The sequence below is a fragment of the Ahaetulla prasina genome, chromosome 3, assembly GCF_028640845.1.
Source record: "Ahaetulla prasina isolate Xishuangbanna chromosome 3, ASM2864084v1, whole genome shotgun sequence".
Classification (NCBI taxonomy): domain Eukaryota; kingdom Metazoa; phylum Chordata; class Lepidosauria; order Squamata; family Colubridae; genus Ahaetulla; species Ahaetulla prasina.
Genome location: NC_080541.1, coordinates 132,322,281 through 132,349,799, shown reverse-complemented (window position 1 = coordinate 132,349,799; position 27,519 = coordinate 132,322,281). Strand labels below are relative to the sequence as shown.

The following is a 27,519-nucleotide window of genomic DNA, read 5'->3' as shown; positions in this document are numbered from 1 at the left end:
CCCCCGCCATCCGCATCTGTCTCGCGTCTTTATCCCTCCGCTCTCGCGGCCACAGGCGACGGCGAAGGTTCCCGCTTCGTCTTTCCGGGCGGGTTGCGCGCTGCGAGGCCGGCGCCACGGCGTACAAACTTAGGGCGCTCGACCCCTAAATGGATTTGTCGTCCAAAGCTTTGCGTTCGAGTTCGACGAACGCTGAACTGGAATCGCAGTGCCATTATGGAGGTGCTGCAATTTCAGCTCCTGTAACCCGCGGGACGTTTTGGGGTTTTTTTGGTACTAGGCAGTCGTTGGTGGCCGGAGGTCTTGGGGGATGTAGGGCAGCGAAGCGCGCGGACGGAGGTTTTGAAACTTGAGGGTTTTTTTTATTACTGTTCTAGTTGCGTAGCTGGGTGATGGATTGCTTTAATTTTCCGAGAAAAAGCCGTCTCTGTGTTAAATCGATGCCAATGGAGTGCAAGAGCCAGTTTGGTTTGCCAGTGATTAAAGGCACCAGGATAGAAGCCAAGAGATCACTCAGTCCCGGTCATGGTTGTTCCAAAGGTGCTTTTTCAAGGGGCAACTGGGCTTTCTGGGTTTTTTCCTTTGAAGACGTTTCGCTTTCTCATCCAAGAAGCTGAAGAAGCAGCTTCTTGGATGAGAAGGCAAACGTCTTCAAAGGAAAAAAAACCCAGAAAGGCCAGTTGCCCCTTGAAAAAGCACCTTTGGGACAAGAGACCGTGAGTTTTAGTGCCCCATTTGGCATAAAAGGATTCTCCGTCACAATGAAACCAGGCAGGGGAAGGTCATCATAGATGCGTTGTATAGTCATGTTAAAACATCATTTGGAGCCCCATAATGGAAAAAATGACCCAAGGGAAATCAGTTAACATCGTTGTGACAGGCTAAGATATAATGTGAGTTCTTTCATTTGGGATCAAGTATTATAGTTTGTCATCCACGGTTTATGATTTAGTGCAAAGTGGAACATTGCCAGGATAACATAGGTAGGTAGATAGGTAGGTAGATTGATTGATTGAATTCTTTATTGGCCAAGAGTGAGTGGACACACAAGGAATTTGTCTTTGGTGCATATGTGCTCGGTGTACATAAAAAGAAAAGATACATAAGGTACAAGAATCATAAGGTACAACACTTAATGATAGTCATAGGGTACAAATAAGCAATTAAACCATACTAGGAAACAATATAAATCGTAAGGATACAAGCAACAAAGGTATAGTCATAAGTGGAAGGAGATGGGTGATGGGAACGATAAGAAGATTAATAGTAATGCAGATTTAGTGAGTAGTTTTGACAGTGTTAAGGTAATTATTTGTGTAGCCAGGCAAAAACATTTTAGACTAGTGTTGTCCGCCCTCCAGGCTGTTTCATTAAGTCAATGGTTCAATACATATGGATGCAGAAAACTGGATTGAGTAATTCAGGGTTACTTATATGTAAACACATCAATGCAAACATAGCCTACCAGCCACTGCCTTCTTGACCTACAGGTTGCCAATTGAACTTGCTCCTCTTAAAACAAATCGCAAAATAATAAAATAATAAACCACCGCGCCATTTACTCTTATTTACACCGGTTCTTAAAATCCCATCTCTTTCCATCGCAAGCCGGAAATGCAGCACGTCGGGCGGTTTAGCCTCTCTCCTCTCTCTGATTAGTCGTTGCGCTCCTCTCTTCACCTCCCCCGTCGAGATGTAAGTCGCCGGCCGCTGAGGCTGTCGGGATAGCGGCGGCGTGCCTTGCCTTGCCTTGCCTTGCTTTCGACCGTCCGCGGGGGTGGGCGAAGGGCGCGCGGTTAGCGCAGTGGGGCGGCGCGCGAGAGAAGCGAGGGAGAACCAGCGGTGCCTTTCCGCGGAGTCCGGCCGATTGAGAGGGAAGCAGGGCAGTGCGGCGGCTTTTTCTGGACGCGATGGCGGGCGGGGGCAGCGCTGGCGAGTGGTGCCTCATGGAGAGCGACCCAGGCGTCTTCACGGAGCTCATCAAGGGCTTCGGTGAGGTTTGTGGCTGGAGTGCCATCGCTGCCCCCTCTCTCCGAGGCGGTGGGGCTAAAAGGGAGAAGACTGACCAAAGCGTCAGATTCGACCTTGATGGGCTCGATTGGGTTCCGAGGATTCCCAGCATCGGTTTGCAAACGCCTCATTGATTTAAGGATGGATGCGGTTTCTGGCCATGTACAGAACGCGGGTTCCCTGGTTAACGACCGTTTTGCAATTCAGTCATTGGAGCAGCAATTCAGGAATAACCAGAGACAATGCCTAGGGCAAAAGCTATCTTGCTTATTTAGCATCTTGTGTGAGCCTACTCTTTTCTTTTTAAGGAGTGAGACGTCCTCTGGATAGGATTATTTCCTCCCACGTGTAGAGAATCCTTTTTTCCCCTTGGTGCACATCAGATTTGTTGTTTTTCTTTGGCATTAAAATTGGTGGGAAATGGAGAATAGAGGTGGTGTTAACATCCTTTTTATGCCCTAGTAATGGATCTGGAGAGAAATTTTATTTTTGATGGTTGGTAAATCAAGATGGCTTATTTATGATGAAGTCAGGGGTAGGTAACAAAAAGAAACAGATTATGGAAAGTGTAAGAGGCATTGCTTCCCATTAATTTGGAAATGGGGAGAGAGATGCATGCACATCAATTTGAATGTGACACAAAAGCTTTCCATAAAACGTATTTTCAAATACGTTTCGATAAAACGTATTTTCAAAAAAGAGACTCTATTTCTGTCAGTGCCCCTTCTGACATGCATTTGTAAATGTGCACTGATTAGATCCGCATTTTTCTATTCATTTCCAGTTTTGTCTACTAGGATTTCCTAGTGGTCTCCCAATCAAATATTAACTAGGACCAAAGCTACCCACTTCTTCAAAAGCAGTCAAGATTGGTTGGTGGCTCTCAAGTTAAATGCATTAAATCTATATTTCAGTTGTGTATCTATGATTAACAACATATAATGTAACAAATGCCTGAAAGTAAAATGTGTTTGCGTCAGAATTTTGTGCGTGCAAACATACGTAAAGCAGATGCTTGAAGAGCTGGATTGACTTGTAATTCCTTTTTAAATTAATGCTGGTTTGCCCTTGGATTTTTCCCATATAAACTGCCCCTGGATGTCTTCCAACCTGTTTCTTAATTTTCAGGTTGCAGAGGAGCACAGGTTGAGGAAATATGGAGTTTGGAGCCTGAGAACTTTGAAAAATTAAAGTAAGTATGTTGTTTGTAGTTATTTACCTTTCGTTCCCTATGTGCAATCCTTGCTGTATAAATTAGGTTCTATATTTCCCGCCAACAGATAAAGGAGATTTGCTCAAAGCTTTAGTCAAGCAATTCACATTACTGGAAAAAGCAATGAAGATACCTTTTAGATTCTAGTCCTATATAGTTACTTTTGTGAGTATATAGTTACATTGTGAGTTCTAATGGGGAGGGGAGATTGAATGCTACCAGAGATCTGTGAAGTTATTTCCTGTGCCTGTTGCAAAGTCTAGGTCCATGATGGCGAATCTATGGCACATGTGCCCAAAGTGGCACACGAAGTCATGTTGCCCAGCACACGCAGCCTTGCCTGTTTGTCTTCTGAGTTTCTGGTGCGCATGCGTGCACGATGATCAGCTGTCCTTCGCATGCACAGCAGTGGCAAAAACCGGTTTGTGCATGTGTGCCAGCCAGCTGATTGTCAGGTGCGCATGCATGCCAGAACACAGAAGTTCAGCTTTTCCGGAGCATGATCCCTTCACGTGTTGCGCAGTGCCAAAAGCTGGCCTTCGCATGTGCGCCGGCCAGCTGATTGTCGGGTACGCATGCACACTAGAACCCAGAAGTTCAGCTTTTCCGGAGCGTAGCTCCAACGAGTGCGAACACGCGTGACGTTTCTGAGCTACCTTTTTGGCACTTGGTGCCGAAAAGGTTCGCCATCACTGGTCTAGATACTCCATTGCCCAGTAAGGAAGTATGTGTTTCACACAACACAGATGCAATATTAATTGAAAGTATGATTCCTCCAAACATTTTTATAAGGCATTGTATTGTTTTCCCTTCCACCTTCTAATCAGTTACTGTTCTATGTTTTAATTACAATACAGCTTTATTTCCTGGTCGGTATATATGTTTCAGTTTTCAACATATTTTTCTTTTTCTTTATCTGTAGGCCAGTTCATGGACTGATATTTTTGTTCAAATGGCAACCAGGAGAAGAACCAGCTGGTTCTGTTGTTCAGGATTCTAGATTAGATACATTATTTTTTGCTAAACAGGTATGGTAAATTGGAAAACTCTGTGTATCTAGGACAGTTTCTTTTTAAGTAAAAGATATAAAAATTATCTTCTGAAATATTGTGATGAATTTCATCACAAATCTGATCTGATCTGAATCTTTCATCACAAATTCATGTATTTCATCACAAATCTGAAATATTGTAAATGAAACGGAAATATGGCAAACAGGTTCAGCGAAGTGCAAATAAAAATCATTTTAGCATAGAACAAGAAATGCATATAATAACATTTTTATTTTTAACATTTAAACAAAGATATTATTTTATAAATAATGTGAATGCATAATTGTAGTAAGATATGCCTGTATGTTCTGATTCTAATCATGAAATCATGATCTACAAAACTCTATTCTTAGCTAGAAGAAAGTTTCTGAATTAATAAATATATAATTTGCCATATTTTTAAAACTATGAAATTGATCATATACATGTAGTCTTTGACTTACGCCATTTTACAATTTTCCTTGCGACAGTTGTTAAGTTAGTAACAAGCTTGTAAAATGAATTTACCTTCCCAATTGATTTTGCTTGTCAGATCACAAAAGATGATCATGTGACTCAGGGACACTGCAAATATGAGTCAGTTGCCAAGTATTTGAATTTTAATTATGTAACCATGGAAACACTACTTTTTTCAGTGCCGTTGTAACTTTGAATGATCACTAAATGAACTGTTGTAAGTCAAGGACTACCTATATATTTTTTCAAACACTCTTTATTATGAAATTGGATTTTGTTTTTTGTTTGTTTTTTGTTTATTTTCTTCAGAATTCTAATATCTTTAATATAGCCAGAAAATTATCCAATTATTTAAATGAAACAAAATTTGTTCAGTTTGATTTGATGTGTTAAGATAGCAAGCATAGTGCAGTAAAATTTTAACTCCAGTGGTATAAGGTATTTTGAACTGTTCATTTTCCATGAGGATGTCATCTGTGTAAGGAGGAACATCTGTTTAAGGAGGAACAAGGTAGAATGGGACAAGATGATTTCTGATATGCTTAGGAACAGACTGAATTGTGACATTGCAATTACTACTACTTTAAGAAGAGATCTCTTTATTCTCTTGCTTTTCTTTTCTTGTCTGTTACATTTCAAAACCAAAACTACTTAGTGTGAGGTAAATAGCAAAATTACAGTTCTTTCTGCTTAAATTTGTGGAGATAATACTGTAAGTTAACCTAATCAAATGAGAATATACAGTTAAGTCAGTTTAACTTGGATAGAAAATTGAGAAACAAACGTTTTACTTGTGGTAATTTAACAACTTGTGATGCACTAAAACATGATCTAACATTTGATTTCATAAAATAAGATTCTTTTCATTATGAACTAATTATTGTTTAGATAAATCTTAATTCCTAGATTTCCTTTATATATATTTTCTGTCTTTTCTATCCTTTGAAGGAGCAATTTCCAAATACAGAACTCTTTAGCCACAAATTGTTACTATTTCTTAAGAAATTGTATGTATAGTTATCAGACAAGTTATTAACAAAGAACAGACTGACTATTAAATCCCAGCAAATTAAATGGCTCATGCAACCATTGGTCCATTTAAAATAATAAACCAAAATAATAACAATGTGACAACCACAAGCAATTGGCATTATTATGAACCTATTTAGGGCGAATTACAGGAGTGGATGAACATGTGTAAGTTGTTTACATTAAAAAAGCTGAAGGATAAATTATTGGCATCAAGTATATTTGACCATGCAAACATAGAACCGTGTAAACAGTTTTGAAGTTTAAAGGGGGTTGCAGTAAGTAAAGTTAGTGATTTCTACAATTTGCACAAAATAAATTATTTTTATACTCTTTACAGGTAATAAATAATGCTTGTGCAACTCAAGCAATAGTTAGTGTTTTGTTGAACTGCACCCATCAAGATATCCATTTAGGAGAAACTCTGTCTGAGTTCAAGGAATTCTCTCAAAGCTTTGATGCAGCGGTATGTGTAAAAATGATATTTGGGAAAATGTCTTGATATGAGCAATATAGGTGGCACTCACTTTATGACCACAATTGGGATCAGAATTTCTATTGTTAAGCAAACCAGTTCTTAAGTGGGTCATGCCTTATTTTACAAGCATTTTTTTTAATCATGGTTGCTAAACTAATCACTCGTGTTGTTAAATTAATCATGCAGTCATTAAGTGAATTCTGCTTCCCCGCTGACTTTGCTTGTCAAAAACTGGTTGGTAAAAGTCAGAAATGGCCATTACATTACCCTAGAAACTATCTCTTATCAAGAATATATGCTGGTTGCCAAACACCTGAATTTTGATCATATAACCCACGGGGATGCTATGATTGTTATAACTGTGAGGACCAGTTGTAAAGACCAGCACTTTTCTTGGGTGCTGTTGTAACTTTGAATGGTTGCTAAATGAATGATGGTAAGTCGAGTAGTAATGTAATTACATTTTTTTTTTCCTTTTAGATGAAAGGCTTAGCATTAAGTAACTCAGAAGTGATACGGCAAGTTCATAACAGTTTTGCTAGGTAAGAAGACATTGAAATATTTCCCAAGTAAAACCTGTTTAGAGGGGAGGGTTGTACCATTCATTCATGTGTTGCACTTCTCTTGCAGACAACAGATGTTTGAATTTGATGCAAAGTCAACAGCAAAAGAAGAAGATGCCTTTCACTTTGTCAGTTATGTTCCTGTAAATGGTCGATTATATGAATTGGATGGTTTGAGGGAAGGTCCAATAGACTTAGGTAATATTTTCATTTCACCTATGTAGTTGCCAGTTTTTTTCACCTGAGATTTTTTTAAACTGCAGCATGACATTCTGAAAGTAGAATGGAGCTCTCGCCTCACAATCAGGAGGTAGAGGCAAATATTTCTCTCTCTGGGCACAATGAGAATATATCTGCTGACTATAACTCCGCATTGGCAACACGAAGGGCATCTGGCCAGTAAACACTCAGCTCCATTCAATTGCCCAGACTCCACCCTGCAAGGGATTATGGGGTCATTAAAAGAAGATAATGACATTCTGAATGTATCAATGAGGAAGGGACGCTAATGAAATATTTGGAATTTTAAGAGCAGGTTACAGATACTATCAGAAAATGACTGTCATGATAGATGTTGTCAATCAAAATCAGTTCAACAAAATAGTTGTTTTCCTTTTACTCTTTAGCTCAAGGGTGCTGTTTACCATCCCAGCTTACTTTTTTTTTTAATTGATCAGCACATTTCCCAAAAACTGGCCTGCAACCAACCCACCATTTTATTTCTTATGGATACTTAGGCCCATAATAAAATAAATCATTATTGGAGATTGTGAAGATGGCAGAGCTTATATAAACAAGATTGAAATAACTTGATTTTATGACTTCACGTTGCAAGCCTACATCTGTGTATTGATTTGTATTGTTTGTGTATTTCCTTGTTAGGAGTGTGCAATCAAGATGACTGGATCAATGCTGTAAGGCCTGTCATAGAAAAACGGATACAAAAGTAAGTGTTTATAACTATATTTTAAGCTCTTTCTTATAATTTTTTTTTTTAAAAAAAATAGATTTTGTTCTTGGTAAGCTAACTGAAGAAATGAAAACAATGGCTTTTACTTATCCGGGTATTTACAGAAAACAATTTTTGGAGAATTCTCTTTTACTATTTCAGCCTTGGGACACGGTGGCTCAGTGGGTAAGAGACACTGAGCTTGTCGATCGAAAAGTCGGCAGTTCGAATCCCTAGTGCCGCGTAACGGGGTGAGCTCCCATTACTTGTCCCGGCTTCTGCCAACCTAGCACTTCGAAAGCATGTAAAAAATGCAAGTAGAAAAATAGGGACCACTTTTGGTGGGAAGGTAACAGTGTTCCGTGCGTTTTTGGCGTTGAGTCATGCTGGCCACATGACCACGGAGACGTCTTCGGGCAGCGCTGGCTCTTCGGCTTTGAAACGGCGATGAGAACTGCCCCCTAGAATCAGGAACGACTAGCACGTATGTGCGAGAGGAACCTTTACCTTTTTATGTCAGCCTTATGATCAACAAGCATGCTTTTATTTGGCTAATCCAGAAGCAGCTACAGTGGGATTCTTCATACAATAGAAACAGGGATCCACTGTAACCATATCAAAAGTGCCTGCTGCCACTGCTTAGGAAAGGAATATATGGAGATGATAACATAAACATATTATTCCATCTTCATTTTTATTTCAGTTAGTTAGATTAAAACAAAGGTTACAATGTTATTTGACTTTCTGAAATCTTTAAGCATCAAACATCAGCTTTCAGGTAAGCATAGCTGACAAATGTACACAAAATGACTGGAGTCCTATCACACGGATTTTAACCAGGAGCACTTTGTATATATTTGGCAACTATTAACATTTTGAAGGGCTCTATTACTGAACTTCTCCATTGTTTATGTGATAAGTAGAGAGCAGTGTTCAGTTTGAATCTTGGCATTGCTTGTGATGTATTATTAAAATGCTCCAAAAGGATTTAATATCTGTGAATATTTTTAAAATCATAATGTAGTAACAGCAATATGTAATAACTCTGTGTTTTGCAGGTATAGTGAAGGTGAGATAAGGTTTAACCTGATGGCAATTGTATCTGACAGAAAAATGATATACGAACAGAAAATTGCAGATCTGCAGAGACAGCTGGCTGAGGTATTTATCAATTAGATATGCTTCTTTGTAATGGCTAGGATGTGAAGGTGGAGCACCTAATGGTACATAACATTTTAGAAGCTAAGCTAAGAGATTCATGTAAGTGATTTAGGAATATAAAATCATAAAGCAGGTATCAGATTTAGATAACATGATTTTTCCCGTTCCTTTCCCCCGCCCCCTTTCCCCATTCAGTAACTAACAATTATCAATGTCTTTTGAACCTGGAAAAGGGTGAGTTAAGAAACTGAAATTAAACAGTCTTTATTTAATTCCAAAATGCATCTTCCAGAAACTTACAATTTTGAATAACCTACCCCTAAAGTTTCTATCATTTTCCTAAAAGGGAGATTCTTCTAAAGAAAACTGCATTATAGAGATTATTTGAAAAATATGGCTTCTAGACTAGAATACCAAACTGCAGAAATTACATTAGCAAATTAAGTGCAGTTTGCCAAGCATTAAAAACAAGCACTAGAAGATAGCAAAGAAGTCGATTGTATGCTTTAGAAAAGAAGTTTTTCTTTAATTTGATCAACCCTTATGGAAAACAAATGATTGTGTACAGTCTTGTGGTGTTATGGTTGGTCCTAAAATAATATTGCCCAAATCAAGAGTTTGGATTTATCTTTCCTATATGTTAAGTTTTCTATGTATGTAAAGGGGACGCGGTGACTCAGTGGCTAAGACGCTGAGCTTGTCGATCAAAAGGTTGGCAGTTCAGCGGTTCGAATACTTGGTGCCACGTAACAGGGTGAGCTCCCGTTACTTGTCCCAGCTTCTGCCAACCTAGCAGTTTGAAAGCATGTAAAAAATGCAAGTAGAAAAATAAGGAAGGTAACAGCATTCCGTGCGCCTTTGGTGTTTAGTCATGCTGGCCACATGACCACGGAGACGTCTTCAGATGGTGCTGGCTCTTCGGCTTTGAAACGGAGATGGTCACCGCCCCCTAGAGTCGGGAATGACTACCATGTATGTGCGAGGGGAACCTTCACCTTTACCTGTTTATGTAAAGGTCTGCATTTGATGCTTGAGGTTCAAAATATGGAATCAACTCTTTAGTTGAATGTACATTATTCATGTTCTGCATTTCTTGAATGGATGCTGTGTTCAAAACGATGCTACTTAATTTAATAAAACTATTTTTTCCCAACAGGAAGAGCCGATGGATACAGACCAGAGCAGTAATATGCTAAGTTCCGTTCAATCTGAAGTTGCAAAGTACCAGATGTTAATTGAAGAAGAAAACCAAAAATTGAAAAGGTACAAGGTATGTAGGCTGCTCCGTTTGAATGGTAGAAAGAGGTAATCTATTCATTTGAAACATTCACTGTAAAATAATGTGCTCTTTAATGTTCAGAACAAAAGTAATCTTAGAAACCAAATACATTCAAGATGAGTCAATGCCTCTTAGGAAAAAAAAGAAAGTAATGCCATTATCAAACTACCACCATTAAAAATGATCCAGATTTTCAAAGTTATTGTTAAATCTCACTAGCAAGAACCAAGAAAATGGGGCTTTCTCTTCTTTCATCGTTTGCTTGTTTGCGCCTTTCCCTACAGTTCTGTTTGGTCTCTCAGAATAAATAAAAAGTGAGGAGAACATGCAGGACATTCTCACCCCAACTCACCTCATGGGTTATTGTGGGGAAAATAAGAGAAGAAAGGTGTGTTGGATACATTCACTGCCTTGAGTTGGTTGTAAATTAATAAAGATGAGATATAAATAACGAATTTGTAACAGGAATATCCATGGTTTTGTTAGTAAGGCGTCAGGCTAAAAACCAGGAGGCTCTGAGTTCTAGTCCTGCCTGGGCGCAAAGCCAGCTGGATGTCCTTGGACCAGTTATTTTCTTTCAACCTAAGAAGCAAACCACTTTTGAAATCTTGCCAAGAAAACTGCAGGGAGCTGTCCAGTCAGTCGCTAGGAGTTAAGACTGATTCAGAGGCACAAGAAAAGAAAAAAAAGGGAGAAAACACTTGACTAGTTATTTAGTTCCTGCTTACATTTCCCCTACTCGGTTTCCCTCCTGTTGTCTTCCCTGATGTGTTTTTGCTACTAATATGGCAGGGATAATTGTGATGAGACTTCATTTTAGCATCTGTTCTGAAATGCAGATTTCTGGGAAAAATATTTTCAAATATTTGTGGGTGGATTAGTAGTATTTTGAATATCAATTCCTTATTTTTGTCCCTTGTGTAAGATCTGAACGTTTGAGAATTATAAAGAGAATCGGTTTTCATGGTAGCCTAGTTCGTTTGTGTATTCCTATATTGAAATATATCAATTTCATTTTAGTTACTCAAAAGTAATAATTGATTTATTTCATTCTTTTTTTTCCTGGTTCCCCTTCCATTTTCTAGTGTAAGTATAATCCATCTCAAAGACCAAATTCAATCTTTGCATCAAAAACTGTTGTGTCATTTTGGCTCAAAGAAATGAGTTTTGGGTTTTGTTTTGTTTATCAACCCAGCTTTACATGGATTTCTCTGAACATTTTTCAAGAGTTATCACTTTCCTTTTTTGTTTTGTTTTTTTGGACCTCCCAAGTTTTTATTTTTTTATTTTACCATGCCCAAACAAGGATCCTAGTTCTACATTTCAGAGACAGGTTTATATTGATGGGCTGGCAATCTTTCATTTTTTTTTTTATTTGAATTTATATCCCACCCTTCTCCGAAGACTCAATGCGGCTTACATTGTGTAAGAAATTAATCTTTTCCATCACTATCATATTTCTAATTGAAGAACACCTGGTCAGTTTCTGGGGAATAAAAAAAATTCCCAAAGCATAGTGTGAAAATTGAAGTAAGGTGTCTACAAAAACAGAAAACATACCTTAGAAAATTAAATTCCCTAGGCTATTTATAAAAAAGAGCAAATCATGTACACGTCATTCATTTTCTTTTGCTTTCAAAGCATTTCTGCAATCTTACTTGAAAGTTCAAGGGAAAGCAATTCAACTTGTGAAAAGTTTAGGCACCCCTAATAAAATTATATGCTTCAATAAACCCCTAATGAATACATGGTGACACAATCGCTATATGATACACAATGAAACATTGTATCTTTCTGCAAATCAGCATCTGGGGTAATCATTTATATAGCTCAGTGTTGACGCCGAGTGCCGAAATGGGAGTGTGCGTGCCCTCGTGCCAGAAACTAGAAGAGCAGATGGTCTTCCGGTTTCTGGCACACCACCTGGTCTTCCAGTTTCTGGCGCGCATACACTCACGAAAACCAGCTGTCCAGTGTTCATGCACCTGCTCTGCCTGGCCTTTCAGGGGTCCTTTCACCTCTCTGCCTGCCCCCCCGAGGTCCCTGACGATCCAGTTCTGCAACCCCTGACAGGGAGAGAAAGTTGGGCGGGGAATGCCGCCTCCCTCTGCTGGAAAGCTGGAACCCCTTCTCAGCCTCGGAGGGAAGGGGCGTTGGTGTTTCCGTGGCTCAGGTTGGGGGGCCAGCAGGTGGGAGAGCTTCGCCCCAACTCTAGCCAGGATGAAGTGCCTCCCCAGCCCACCACCAAGAACAAGACAGTGCAGGCCCCCCCTTCCCGGCAGCTTCTGGGCCGACGCGCCTCTTATCCCTCAGCGTCATGTGTGAGGAGTTGCGCTCTCCTCCAGCCCTACTGGGGCAGTTTGCCTCCCCGACAGCGGCTCCTCCTTTTTCCCCTGGCTGCTCCAGCATCCCAGCTGGAAGCGGCAGCGCAAGAACCGCCACCACCCCCTCGCCCCTAACAGCAGCAGGAGCAGCGGGCAGGATGAATGGACGCCCAGCCAGCAAACACTGCCCTGCTTCTCCATGCACCTGAGCTGGCTAGGCGCTCCGGACCGTGGACACAGATCGGTGCCACGGGCTGGAGGGCTGGGGCTGTGCAAAAAGCTCTGGCGGGGAGGTTTTGTTTTTAATTCTTGGAAACTGCACTTAATTTGCTAATGTAAATAGGTGTCAGTTGCCAAGTATCTGAATCATAACATACAATGGTCATAAATGTGAGGACCAGTCATAAGTCACGTTTTTCAACAGTCAATAACTTTGGACAGTCAAAATTTACATGGGAGAGTTGTTGCAGCAGATCTTGATGATACGTTTGGCCATATCCAGCAAGATAAACTTGGAGAAATAGGTATGGAGATCATCAACAAGCAGGAATATTTCTTAGCCAGAATAGTGAGAAGAAAATTCAAAAGCAAGAAAAAAGGAATCCTATCACTTCCAGAATGTGAATCTCTTTGTTGGAGAGCTACTTTGCTCAGGCTATTCATTATATTTCATGGCTAGTTAACCTCTTCCACTCCCATGCCTTTTTGAAATTTCTTTTCTACCTTGTTTCTAGGGGGCAGTGCAACCTGATCCCTGCAGCAAGGTCAGATAGCTTGTAATCTAATTCATTTGGTTGCTGTTCTCAAATTCTTCCTTTATTTTAGGTCACCTTCATATATTTTGAATACTTGATTCCTAATGGAAAATGTCACCTCTTATCTCTGTGGTCATTGAGGAACCAACCAGGTTGTTGGAATAGCCAACTAAGTTCAGTGGTCATTTCAAGTGTAAGGCTACACAGTTTTATTCATTCTTAAATGGCTAAACAGTTGTATTGGAAATTTCTTTCAGAAGAAAGGCTAACTACCAAATTCAGAGAAGACGTTCCTTAACAACCTAAATGTTTGTTCTACTTCTTGGGGCATTTAAGCTTTCAAACCAAATCCATATCTCTTGTCAGCCACATATAAATGTTGAGCTTAATCTTAAAAACTCAAGATTGAGTATGTAATTTAAACTACAATATAGTAAAAAAAAAAATCTTGCATGCATATCTTGATTGCAAGACTGAGGATACTTTTGTTATCACTGATAATTTTTTTATTTAGGATTAAGAAGATAAGGTTGAAGATTAGCTGTCTCTCTTATTACAACTATTAGCTAAAATCCCCCCTCTTACCTTCCTTTCCTGTATCTCCACCCCATCCCATTTCTGAAACAGTGTAGTGCTTTTATCCAGAAAATTACCTCCCAAAAGTGATTCTGTATAATAGTAATGGAACCGAATGCTGATTTGTGCCATGTTTCTTTTGTGCTTACAGATTGAAAACATTAGAAGAAAACACAACTACCTGCCATTTATCATGGAATTGCTAAAAACGTTAGCAGAACATCAGCAGTTAATTCCACTAGTAGAAAAGGTAACCGTTGTCTTATGAGTAGAATTCTACCTGATTTTTTAGCATGTTCCTAATATAAGCTGTGCCCCAAAAAATAAGCCCTAGCTAAGGTCCTCATCAGCGGGGGTGTGGCCAGCACCAGAGGGCACAGTACAGGTGACTCAATCACCTGTCTAACTGGTTGGCAGAGGCAGGAGGAAGGCAGGCGATCCTGACACACCGCACTGGTTGTGTTGTGTCTGCGCCTCCCAAGCCAGGCCTCCTGCCAGAAAGTGACTTGGAGCCGGACCTGCTGTCAGAAAGTGACTTGGAAAGTGAGGGGGAAGGGCAGTCAGGACTTACCTCTAGAGCACCTGCTTCCCTGGCTCAGCTCCAGGAGCCAGAAGCAGGCCAGGTGGAAGAGATAACGAAGCCTCCGTCCCCTGACTCTTCCCCCCCCCCAGGCCACGCCTTCAGACCCAGCTGATAGCAATCAGGCTTGGTTGGATCCTAGGTTTCGTAGGCAGGAGAGGAGGGAACAAAAGAAGCAGGGGTGGGGCAGGCCTAGGAAGTGCTGAGTCACGGAGGCACACCTCACAGGATATAAAGGCAGTGAGCACTGCTGTGTCTCTTCGTAGCCGGCAAATCAGCTAATTAACTGAGAGATGAAGTGACTCACCAGCGTCAAGGGAGATATCAGAGGACTTGGCAGACGTTCGCTATTCTGCTGCCAGAGCTGATAGTGCCGGCTAATTTAGCCATCACTCGGATGGAGGCGAAGGAGGACAGAACAGGTTGTGAGAAAGCCAAGAGACGTAAAGACAAGCCTCCCGCAAGCAGAAGTGGGCCTCCCATACATCAGGGAGGGGAAATAAGACATCCCCCGAAAATAAGCCCTAGTGCTTATTTTGGAGGGGCCCCCCCCCCAAATAAGACTGGGTCCTATTTTGGGGGAAACACAATAGGTTTTTATGAAGGGGGGGGTTTGAGAGTACAGGTAGTCCTTGACTTACAACCACAATTGAGCCCATTTCTGTTGCTAAGGGAGATATTTCTTAAATGACTTTTGCTATGTTTTACAGCTTTTCTTGCCACAGTTAAGTGAATTACTGCAGGTGTTCAGTTAGGAACATGAATGTTAAGTGAATCTAGCTTTCCCATTGACTTTGCTTCTCCGAAGGTTGCAAAAGGGGCTACGTGACCCCAGGACATTGCAAGTGTCAGAAATATGTGTCAGTTGCCAAGCGTCTGAATTTTGATCACATGACTGATCAAAATGCTGAAAAGATCGTAAGCACGAAAAATGGTCATAAGCCACTTTTCTCCGTGCCATTGTAACTTCAAACGGTCGCTAAATGAAGTGTTGTAAGTCAAGGAGTACTTGTAGCATCTGCCTGAGTGGAAAATTAAAAATAATTATTTGCAAATTTCTCTTCTGAATGAGAGAGATAAAGCTATAGGGACAAGCTTTGTGGTAGCTGTACAACCACTAGATGGCATTCTCGAATCATGGAAACATTCCTCTAAAAAGTTGACCTGCAGAATGTCTCTTATTTCTCTAATTACTTTCATTTGCTCCGTTGTTCCATTTCTAGCTGTAACACTGATTTAGTGATATGGCTAAGTTCCAAGCACGTTTGGGAAAGAAAGTAATATGTTTTACCTTTCCTCTGTTCTCTTAGGGTTATTAAACTGCAATGGTTCATCTAACCCGATTTTGATTCTTATCCTGAAATAGCCTTTCCTGTTTTAGATGTAAAATATGAGATTCTAATGCTTAGGAAAACCAATTTAAAGGTTTTACCAGTAAGATTTTCCCCCCCACTTTTAAATAAATAGTTTCGTTCAATTTTCACAATTTTCATATACATGTTTAGCTCATCACATGCTACCAGGCTTTCACCAGAGAATTTAAAAAACAAACAAACATGTTTGACAGTAATTCTGTTGAGTGATAGAAGTTGAGTGCAAATGTAGTCAAAGTATATACGTGACTTATAAATCACAGTCAAATTAAAGCTCACTGACTTCAGTAAATGTCTTAAGTATGAATAAAACTGGGCCTAGCTCTTTGTTATTTTGTGTGTTGGATTGCAAAGATTTTGCTCTTTCTTAACATGAATATAATTAGGTGTCAAGAGCCATACTTAACTTGATAGGAAGAGATATTTGATCTTCGGAAGAAGTTTTAAAATCATGCTTCGTTTTATTTTTTTTTAAAAAAACATTTTTTTATTTTCTTCAAAACATTAAAATACTCAAAAAATACAGAAACAAAACAAAGCTAAACAAGACTACATCCAAAAAGTGCATTAAAAAACCAAGACAGAAATATATATAAATTGTCCTTCCTAATAATAATAATAATAATAAATGTTTTAATTTGTATACCGCCCTTCTCCCGAAGGACTCAGGGCGGTGAACAGGCAATTTATCAGTTGAACACTGATAAATATATTTCAAAGGTAATAATTCATCCCCCCTTGTGAAGCAGCCACAAAATTTACAAAATTTGTAAATTTCTACAACACTATTTACCCAATTCACTTAGCCTTCTAGTATATAAAAATATAGTTAACAAGTAAAACGAACAACTAAATTAAATTTCTAAACCCTCTGTTAACAATCTATTTATTGTATTTCACTCACAGAAAGTCCATAATGGCTTCTGGTCACAACAATCATTATCTCTGGTTCATCCAGGATCAATATCCTCAACTGATTCTTAATGATAAGGACTTTCCTTAAAATATTAAATGGGTTCTTTTCTAACAATTGGATTTTATTCCCCTAAATCATAAATTTCCGTTGTATCTCTCTCTCCACTATATTTGTTGTACAAAAAAAGTCTCCTATAAAATTATATGATAACGTATCTTAACATTTGTTTTCCAATTGAGTTTAATAAAACCATTCCCCAATCCCCAAGGGCCATGGTGTGGCTCAGGCTGTAAGAAGCCTGTTATTAAAACACAGCTGCCTGCAATTACTGCAGGTTCTAGTCCCACCAGGTCCAAGGTTGACTCAGCCTTCCATCCTTTATAAGGTAGGTAAAATGAGGACCCAGATTGTTGGGGGGGGGCAATAAGTTGACTTTGTAAATATACAAATAGAATGAGACTATTGCCTTACACACTGTAAGCCGCCCTGAGTCTTCGGAGAAGGGCGGGATATAAATGTAAACAAAAAAAAATCTTCCCCAATCTTACAGAAGTCAAGTTCATCACTGGCCAATTCTGTCAACTTTGAGTTTTTAGAATCCGTATCTTTCTCGGAGCCCTCTAACAGAGTCCTTGTATTTTCCAAGTCAGCCTTATCTTTCAGGGCTGCCAGCTAAGATCTGGTAAAACCATGCTTTGTTTTATAAAATGTACCTTTAACACAGGTAAAGAAATGCTGTTAACAAAACCTGGTGATTATGTACAGATAGTTGTCAGCTTATGATCATTTATTTAAAGATGATTCAAAATTATGATAATCTCAGAAAATGTAAGGTTTGACCCATCCTCAAAGTTGCAACCATCGTACCACCATCCCCAGTCACATGATCATAATTCAGGTGCTTGGCAACTGGTTTGCCTTTGCAATAGTTGCCTTTTTGTGACCTTCCCAGACAGCTTTCAACTAGCAAAGTCAATTGGGGAAGTTAGATTCACTTAACAACCATAGAGATTCTCTTAATGACTGTGATTAAAATGCTCATAAAACAGGTCCGATCACATTGTGATTCACTTAATGACCACATCACTTAGCAACCAAAATGCTGATCCCAGTTGTCATAAATCAATTACTGCTTTAGTCAGTACCTGTGAAGAACAATTTGAGGATTTAATGTACCATTAATGTCTCATCAAGCTTTTAGAAATACAACATCAATACTGGTGCTCCGGTGACTGGCTCTAGCTTTCAGTGCCCAATATTATAATTATTTCATGTCTTTTCTTCATAAACTCAAACAAGCTTACCAGGGATCTTAATTTTATCCCTAGTACAATAACCTTTTGAAGTAAATTAGATTAAAAGAGAATGGTTTCCTGAAAGTTCACACAGGGAACTCTCACGCCAGCACTTAGCCAGCACACTACACCAGTTGTTCTGCAATGCTGTTTTGAGAAGTAAAGCTGATGGATTAAGGAAAATTATGATTCTTCCTTAAACAGGGAGCCTCTGCTGCATGCTAATTTGCTCCACAAATTGATGGAGGTGTTCTGCTTGTAGAAGGGCAGGACTGCATCAGCATGGTACATTGGCTGACAGATAAGGTGAAACCCTCAGCTCTAAATCATAAAGAATGGTTGACATGTGGTCTATCCTGTTTGTATATTAAATATTTCAAGAAAGTGCAGAAACTTGCACATGTTGGGTCACAGCAAAATATATATGTATGTATGTATGTATGTATGCTACTAAAACGGTGCAATTTCTTTCTATCCGACTTTATCTTCTAGGCAAAAGAAAAACAGAATGCTAAGAAACCTCAAGAGGCCAAATGAAAATCAGCATCTTTACAGGGTGGAGTCCTGGAGAAGAAAATGTGCTTCTGAATGTCTTTGTAACTTTGCAAGACTTGTACAGTTTAAATTTGTCCAGCACACATTTGCAAATTTGTCAGTTTGTCCTGTCTCATTTGCACGGGGGTCTTCCCTTTTTCCCTGTTGCTATCATGTGCATGAGCTACCACTCAGTAATGGTTTTAGAATCTCTGTCCGATTCCAGTATATAACAGTGATTTCTGATTGATTCTTCATACGTAATCAGGAAATGCTGCTGCAATTTGTATAGACCCACATTGGTGCAAGTAATGTAGAAGTTTTTACTGTAATGAACATATTTAAAATACCTTGTCTGTTAATGAAACCATGGATATATAGTTATGTGAAGACAGCTTAACTTATTTTTACAAATAAGTTGGCCTATCTTTGCTTCCCACCACTACTTATCTTGGTCTTGGAATTGTTCAGTGACTTGATCTAAGTTGTTTTTATGGAGTTACGTCTACATTTTCTACACAACCGAAGGTTAAAAAAAAATAACATTGGAATGATTGACAAAGACCAATGCATAAGCATAAGAGTTTATTGCTTTAGTAGAAAAAAATAAATATTCCCATTTTTATTTTGGCAAATTATTGTCTGGTATGATAATTCTGTGTACTGTATGAATAATATGATTTGGGGGGGGAATCTCTTGAACATCGCAATCCCTCGGAACAAGTATTCCTCTCACATTGGCCCTGTAGTGTTCACCCAAGTTACACAAACTGCTGGTTTCCACACTAGCAAGCAGAGTAATACTGCATTTTGGCTATACTAGTAGATATAAACTGTAGAAATGATTGTGTCACGTTGCAAGCCTTCGTCAAGAAGTGAATGCAGTATTTGGGAACCAGAAAAAGACTCCCAACTTGTGATAATAGAAGAGGGTTGAATTAAGTAGTTCTAAATTCTAAAAAAAATGGATTAAATGAGTAAGCCATGACTTGCTTGAAATTTGAAAAACAAATTCAGTTAATGGAACCCAATCCCTCATTAGAACAGATAATATTTTTGAACGAATGAAAGAAACATGTGTCCCAGGATAATATTGCAGGATCCAATCTGGGTCGGCCATCAGGACCAGACGTTTAGTCTTTCGAGCTTTCGGATTTGTGCTGGAGCCCATCCTCAGGTAATTTTTCTCTCATCAGAATGTGGGCAATATTTTTGAGCAATTATAGAAAGTCTTAGTATAGGAATGATAATTTGGACAAATCTCAGATCCAGCAGATTTTGTCAGTTTGAAAGTGCACCAAATCATATTTCATTAAATTGAAAGGTTATTATATATTTAAAGAATTGGGAGAAGAACCTGTTCTTAGAGAAATAGTATTTGTGGAAAAAAAAATAGAAGACACAAGTGCCCATTAGGAAACAGAAAAGTTGGCAACCCTTCTTTCATCTGACTAAGTGGCCCCAGATTATGTTCACTACAGATCTGAGCATCCCTGATTCTTCAGCTGACTGCTGAGATTTAGAGTGTGGCAGCATGTATAAAACTTACTGTAGGTTTCCCCAAATCTAAGATCTTGGGTACTCAGAATAATATTTGTTAGGAGAAAAGTGGTGAGCTCTGCTGAATGCAACCAAGCAGATGGGCCACCTTGGGGTGATGCTTTAATTTTGATCTCTTCACTAAGCAGGGGTTTGGATTTAATGACTTAAAATGGAGCTTTTTCCAGTTCAGTGATTCATCCCTACCAGCTTCAGTAATTGTTGTCAATGGAAATACTTGAACCAGGAGTCTTGCATTACAAAACAGTGGATAGCTCCTTAAATTGGTGAAACAGCTATTCCCCCAAAGCAAAAACTGGACTTCAGTTATACTGAAGTTGCATCAGAGAGATGGGTGGTCTTTCATATGTTTATATCTGTCCCTTCTGTTTTATCTTCTGAGATTCTTAAATTAATTCAGCATGTTACACAACGAATACATTATAAAAGGAGAAAAAGAGACAACAGCAGACTAAAAGTCATGGCTTTCAAGCCAGTTAGGGATCAGTCAAATAATACTAACAGAAAAAGCTCGTAACAACTGTCAGAACACCAAGAAATTTCTGGCTTTTCTACGATAGAGCATTCCACATGCAGAGTGCTAGTATGACAAAAGATTTAAGCAATATCGCTGTATGTTGTGCCTGTGCTGGTAGTACAGTAGAGATTACAGCTTCCTCGGAAGAGATGACATGGGACGATATTTTATTCTAGTTCCAAGTTGTTATGGACTTGTAGAAGAATTAAACATCACTAATCATCAAGAGGTAGAGATCCAAGCTAAACTACCCTACACAATACCAAGTACTGCTAATAACTACGCATACAAGGATTCTCATACTGTGCAACATAACTCATAAGCAAATCTGAGAAAAAATTGGGTTGGGGTTTGCATAAACACAACTAGAGCACTGTCAGCCTCTTCTGTTTGGTGGGTTTTGAAGATCTAAGAACCTAAAGCTGGATTGCTTAACTGGAAAGCCATTATGTTAAATCTGTGGCGCAACCATTAAGAGTTTAATGCTACTTGTCACCTACATGCCCTTCTCTCGAGACGCCTAGAAGATGGCTTCCCACTTTTAAGAGATGTTGGATGCCTAAGATTCATTGTAATACATTATCATATTGTTTAGCCTGGGCAAGGCTTTTGAGCCTCATGGGATGTGCACCCATAGCTAGATGCCTGTCATAATTTGACCTGCTCTACCTAGACAACCCAGCAGCAAAGTCAGGATCTTCTATGATTGCGTCTTTAAAAAATACATATCAATCCAAATTAATTCTGGAATGGAAAATCAGAATGGTGGAGATCAGAAGGTCAGTTTTAGAATTTAGACAAAACTAAACAAGCTCTTCCTTTCTATGCATTTATGTATATGTGAGTGCATTCCCACGTTAATGATTTTAAATTTCACTGCTTTTATCTTATAAAATATACATTGTTATAAGATATACTTTTTTATTTGATATATAGGCTAACAATTGTTTAAAATAACAATTTAAAATAATTGTTACATTTATTTTTCACATTTTTTACTGTGCTGACATAAGACAGGGCACTGTACCAAAAATATCAAGATAATCAGTGTCCCTTGAATACATTTTGTACCAGTTTTATCTTGACTGGCAGTCACACAGAGTAAGTTACAGTAATTTACCCCAATGAAATCATTAGAGAACATTGGGGGTGGGAGAGTTTCATCATGATTCACTTATCAATTTAGGAGGTCTAAGATTGCAAAGGTTGAAAAAGCCTTATTAAATCATATAATTGTGTTACTTCTAACTTTCAAATAAATACGCTGTATTTATATTATTTTAGTGTTATAAATTATTTTAAAATTCCAAGTAGTTTTCCACAGTAGTTAAAGCTAATAGAAAATATCCCTCAAGGTAGATCTCTTTTTTTTCCTTGCTGAAAACAATATTTACAAAAAAGCATTTAACCTGCACAAGAAGTGTTGTCTTTCTAAATGCTGGAAAACAGCATTTCATTAAGTAAATATGAAGGTGATGCAAGCCTGACACCATAATTGATTGTTTCCTAGTATGATTTGGTTGCTTATTTGTACCCTGCGACTATCATTAATTGTTGTACCTTATGATTCTTGACGAATGTATCTTTTCTTTTTATGTAGACTGAGAGCATATGCACCAAAGACAAATTCCTTGTGTGTCCAATCACACTTGGCCAATATCTATCTATCTATAAGATAAGTAGTTTAACTTGCTTAATTACACATTCACTGTCTATAATTACCTTTTAAATTCATACATATAATAATTGTAATGCATTTAGATTTGATTTGTAGGATTTTTTCTTCAGAGAAGGAGTGCTATATTGTGAAAATTAGACAGATTAAATTGCTGTGGGGGGGGTTAATTGTACAAAAAAAATCTGTTACTGATAACTATAAAGCTCAATGATTAGAGTAGAATGGGGAAACAATGTATCTCCAGATTAGGGTTACTACCAGATATCTGTACAGGCAAAGGAAGTCCCCACTATTGGAAAGGCAGACAATTTGGGGCATGGCCGGGGGGGGGGGGAGGGGAGAAGGGGAAGGCATGGGGAGAGGGGAAGGAAGACCCAATAACTCTTTAGTTTTCTTAGAATCAGCAATTAAAATTACAGTTTAAAAAGCTTGCAGAAATCTACTTAATCCTATATGAAATTACCAGCATTAGAAAGACTGGTTTTACAAGCATAACATTTTTTTTTCAAAAAAATCTTTATATTCAAGAACATATACTACCGGTAATATAGAATCAACAACAAACTCTTCAAATTGCACCAAAGAAACAAATGATCTACAGACTCCAGGGATCTAGATATGAAGGAGCTAGATTAAAGCCAATTGCTGGAATCCAGAATTAAATAACGTAAATCTGGTGGTTGAATCTGTTGATAGACAAAGAAAGGAAAGAAGCAGACAATTCACAAGGTCAACTACATGAAAATTTGAATGACTACTGGCTGTGAAAACAGCCTCCCTCCCCAAAAAAATCCCAACATACTAAAAAGAAAAAAAAAAGTGGTCAATATTTGATTTTAAGGCTATGCCAGTCAGACAGAGGCCATGAGTTAAAAAGGAGGACATCAACTCTTTTTGCCAGATATCTGGTAACTGTACTATAGATGCCTCATTTAGCAGCTCCAGATAACGTGGCCAATGATAAGGATTGCTGAGAGTTATAGTCAGTGGTGGGATTCAGCCGGTTCTGTCCGGATTATGCGAACTGGTAGCAGCGACTGCAGGAGGCTCCACCCACCTGCCCGGACTTATGTGCTACTACTGCACATGTGCAGAAGGCCATGCGCATGCGCAGAGGTGGCATGTGTGAGCGAAGCAAGCGTGCACACACACTCACATTTGCGAACTGGTAAGGAAGGTAAAGAATCCCACCTCTAGTTATAGTTCAGCAACCTTTAAAGAGTGACAGGGTTCTCACCACCCTGTTAAAGCAATCTGTTTGAATACAATTTGATCGCATTTCCCCTCACAGTAGGCTTTCTCTATTGAAGAACTACAGAAGAACTTGAGATATTTGGAAAAAGAATTTGTCTATTTGTCCCTCAGGGTTTGTTTGTTTGTTTTTCTGTCTGAATCATGCTTTAACTTATTGCTTCCAACAAAGGAAATCTGATAAGATCTGTTACTTTGGCAGTGTGGTCAAGTCGGTAAGCAGATATGTTTAAAAGAATCCAAGATGGCAGCTATTTGGAGTTTTCAGAATTCAGTGGCCCTGAAACGTTGTCCAAAATGTAGCAGCCAATGGCATTAAGTCTACTTTCTTTATCTGAGGTTTTTCTTCCAGCATGTTCAGAGGAGGAAATACATTAATCTATAGCTCTGAAGGTAGCTCAGAGGTAGCTCTGAAAATAGACTCTGGGAATACACACAGAAATGTTGATATCAGTGGTAAGTTTCAATTTTTTTTACTACCGGTTCTGTGGGTGTGGCTTGGTGGGCGTGGCTTGGTGGGCATGGCATGGGAAGGATACTGTAAAATCTCCATTCCATCCCCGCTCCAGGGGAAGGTTACTGCAAAATCGCCATTTCCTCCTGATCAGCTGAAACTCGGGAGGCAGAGAATAGATGGGGGCGGGGCCAGTTAGAATTTTTACTACCGGTTCTCTGAACTACTCAAAATTCCCTCTACCAGTTCTCCAGAACTGGTCAGAACCTGCTGAAACCCATCTCTGGTTGATATGGTGATATCCATCATATTAGACAGGGAATTTTGGATAGGCTGTGCTGCAGGTTGCCCTGCTAGGGAACCTTCAAGGGCACAACCAATAACATTATTAGAAGTTTCAGACCTTTGGTGAGGGTCTATTTTGATGGTAATGGCTTCTGCTTGGTGAAGCCAAAGAGCAAAAATGTTGCCTTAAACATTATTATTTTGTTCCTTAATCCTATGTTTTCATTTTTTTAAAAAAAGGTTTGACTCTCTTGTGCTCTATGTGACATGTGGACTAAAGTTTGCCCAACCTTGATTTTGAAAGTGAAGCTTTCAACAGAAACTTATAGATTTCCTATGTAGTTACTGCTCTCTCTGCAATGTCCTCTCTCTGGCAAACTCTTCCTTCATAAAATGTTAGTAACTACCAGTGGTGAGTTTCAAATTCTTTTTCTACCGGTTCTGTACCGGTGTGGCTTGGTGGGGGTGGCATGACTTGGTGGGCATGGCTTGGTGGGCGTAGCAGGAGAAGGGTACTGTATTATCCCCATTTCCTCCCAATCAGCTGGGACTTGGGAAGCAGAAAATAGATGGGGGTAGAGCCAGTCAGAATTTTTACTACCGGTTCTCTGAACTACTCAAAATTTCCACTACCGGTTCTCCAGAACTGGTCAGAACCTGCTGAAACCCATCTCTGGTAATTACACACCCAAGAGATGTGATGTGAAATCATTTTGTTAAGGTATTTAAATTTAGTAGCTGGACCAATGGAGTTATGCAGTTGAGCCAGAACACTCAGTTATAGTTAATTGGGTGAAGAGTGCTGGCTCCTGCACTGTGATTGGTTGCTAAGTCTGTGGAGGGGGAATTTCCCTTTTCCCCCGCCTTCTGTGTGCCCATTATGATCTGTGTGTTTTTGTAAGTTTTCATGGGTATAGGTATGTAGGTTTTGGCATATTCGGGTCTTTTCCCGTGTAAGGTTGAGAGTATCTTGGCGACGTTTCGACGAGGTCTCACTCATCATCTTCAGGCTAGTGCTTTCAGCTTCGTGCTTCTGTGAGCAAAGCGTGGTCGGAGCTGCCGTCTCTCTATAAATACTGGTGGCGAGGTGGGGAGTGTTGCTGTGAGTGGGTTGGTTGGCTGTGTGGTTGCATCTTGATTGGTAGATGGAGTGGGTGTTTGCAGATTGGTCGGCTGCCTCGCAGCATCCTGTGTGGGTGTGGTCCTAGTCTTTTGTTCCTGAGCTTTGGTGTTTTGGCCTGTGGAGTTCTATGATGTGATGTCTTGAGCAGATGGCTGTGATGCAGCATCCTGGGTCCTGGCCTGGCTCAGAGTCTGAGGTCCTGTCATGTGTTCCTAATAGGAGAATAAATGCACGCATCGCAGAACACAAGAACGCAGTCAGAAAAGAAGAAAAAACCTCATCCCTTTTCCAGCACCTTAAAAACATAGGACATGAAATTGATTTTGAAGGAACCAAATTAATCTCCAAAACTGAACACTATAACAAGAGAATAATTATGGAAGCCAACGAAATAGAGAAACACCCCCATGAACAAACGGGATGACACCTCCTGCCTACCAGACATCTGGAAACTGGCCTTAGTCAACAAACGAGTCCCAGCCACGAAAATTGACACCAGACCCAGGATAACACACAACGCCACCACCAATCATCCTCACCAGATTCAAACCCAAACCCATCCCACAGATGAAACACAACCACCATCCAGAAGCCAGACCATGCTGGCACCACTGGCTGCTGCGCCCCCCCCTCCGATCCCCACACAAAGCAAGCTGACACACGCCAGGAACACATGACAGGACCTTGGACCCTGAGCCAGGCCAGGGCCCAGGATGCTGCATCACAGCCATCTGCTCAAGACATCACATCACAGAACTCCACAGGCCAAAACACCAAAGCTCAGGAACAAAAGACTAGGACCACACCCACACAGGATGCTGCGAGGCAGCCGGCCAATCTGCAAACACCCATTCCATCTACCAATCAAGATGCAACCACACAGCCAACCAACCCACTCACAGCAACACTCCCTATCTCTCCACCAGTATTTTTAGAGAGACGGCAGCTTTGCTTTGCTCACAGAAGCAGGAAGCCGAAAGCACCAGCCTGAAGATGATGAGTGAGACCTCGTCATTAAAAAATCTGCAAGTTTGTGTCAGCATCTCTGCCTCCATTTGGACACTGGCTGAGTAATTCCCTGACACGTTTCATTGCAAAGTTTCCTATCCAGCCACAACATTGACTAATCATGGTAGGAACAGTCATATAATGGAACCAAACACACACAATCAGATGTCTTTTGGTACAGTAAGTACACTGGCAGTAGAGGTGCCCTTTTGGAGCATTTCTGTGAAATTGCCCTGTTTATGTAAGCATGTAGAAGATGTACTACATACTTAGGTTTGTTCTCAAGATCAACTGGACTGCTCTTCAGAAACAATAATATTTTGATTTCTTGATAGCTAGCCTTATATAAACTTGTAAATATCTTCCAAGTTCTTTGGCACTGATTACAGATTGGTATCCAAAGAAAAAGCAACATTTTAAGATGGCAGTAGAATTATGGAAGAACCCTGGGTTCTTGAGAAAAAAACTGTTTGCAGAAGACTGTGTGACTTTAGTATAGCAACAGTTATCTTATATTCTCATGAGAATGCTTCCCCCCCCCAACTGCTTATTTGAAAACAAGATAGATGAAGAGTGACAGGAGCCTCAATAATTCTGCTGGGACATTTTGAGGAAAAGTGGAAAGGGAAAAAATAATAATTACTTTTCCAATTAGATGAGGATTGATGACTGGCTTCAAAGCAAACAAAACACACAAATACGTGTCAAAACTAAGGTTTGAGATGTTTAGAATGTAAACATACAACAGTCTCATCAGTATAAGGAAATGTTCTAGAGCTAACTTAATAGTTTTCACTTTTAACACTCTTCACTAATAATATATTGTTGATTTCACACAATGAAGATTAGAATGGTCCTCAACTGGCTGGCCTTTTGTGTAAGGCAATAAAGACCTGGTTCTGTGCCTGACCAGGAATGCCCTATGTGTCAAAGGACCTGTCTCTTGGCTGAAGTAGCACTATAAATTTTGCTGTTTTTTTCCCAGCTGCTATATATTTTAATTGTAATTAATGTATGTAACTGTGTTTTTTTAATAATTTTTTATTGTTCAATGTCCTCACTTGTGGCCTTATAAATTGATTAAAGTGCGTATAGTCAAG

The 27,519-nt window shown here is 39.5% G+C and overlaps 1 protein-coding gene across 5 annotated transcripts; it reads left to right on the top strand.

Moving 5' to 3' along the window:
• The first annotated feature begins 78 nt into the window (after positions 1-78).
• On the top strand, positions 79-19,178 carry UCHL5 (ubiquitin C-terminal hydrolase L5). Of its 5 annotated transcripts, none has more exons than XM_058178102.1 (12): positions 79-222; positions 3,139-3,202; positions 4,146-4,251; positions 6,101-6,226; positions 6,719-6,780; positions 6,869-6,999; positions 7,684-7,747; positions 8,809-8,911; positions 10,068-10,181; positions 13,249-13,278; positions 13,997-14,095; positions 18,502-19,178. In XM_058178102.1, the coding sequence occupies exons 1-12, from the start codon at positions 150-152 to the stop codon at positions 18,544-18,546; spliced, it is 1,017 nt and encodes a 338-aa protein (XP_058034085.1). In that variant the 5' UTR covers positions 79-149; the 3' UTR covers positions 18,547-19,178. The 5 variants fall into 5 exon arrangements, with proteins under 5 accessions (XP_058034085.1, XP_058034083.1, XP_058034086.1 ...); XM_058178100.1 differs by lacking the exon at positions 79-222 and adding an exon at positions 1,709-1,992; XM_058178098.1 differs by lacking the exon at positions 79-222 and adding an exon at positions 2,004-2,293.
• Positions 19,179-27,519: the final 8,341 nt, after the last annotated feature.

Coding starts and splice junctions, on each gene's coding strand:
- UCHL5 (XM_058178098.1), top strand. CDS start 2,089: ATGGGCTCGATTGGGTTCCGAGGATTCCCAGCATCGGTTTGCAAACGC. Junction 3,203..4,145: donor GAGAACTTTGAAAAATTAAA/GTAAGTATGTTG, acceptor CTTTATCTGTAG/GCCAGTTCATGGACTGATAT. Junction 7,748..8,808: donor ATAGAAAAACGGATACAAAA/GTAAGTGTTTAT, acceptor TGTGTTTTGCAG/GTATAGTGAAGGTGAGATAA.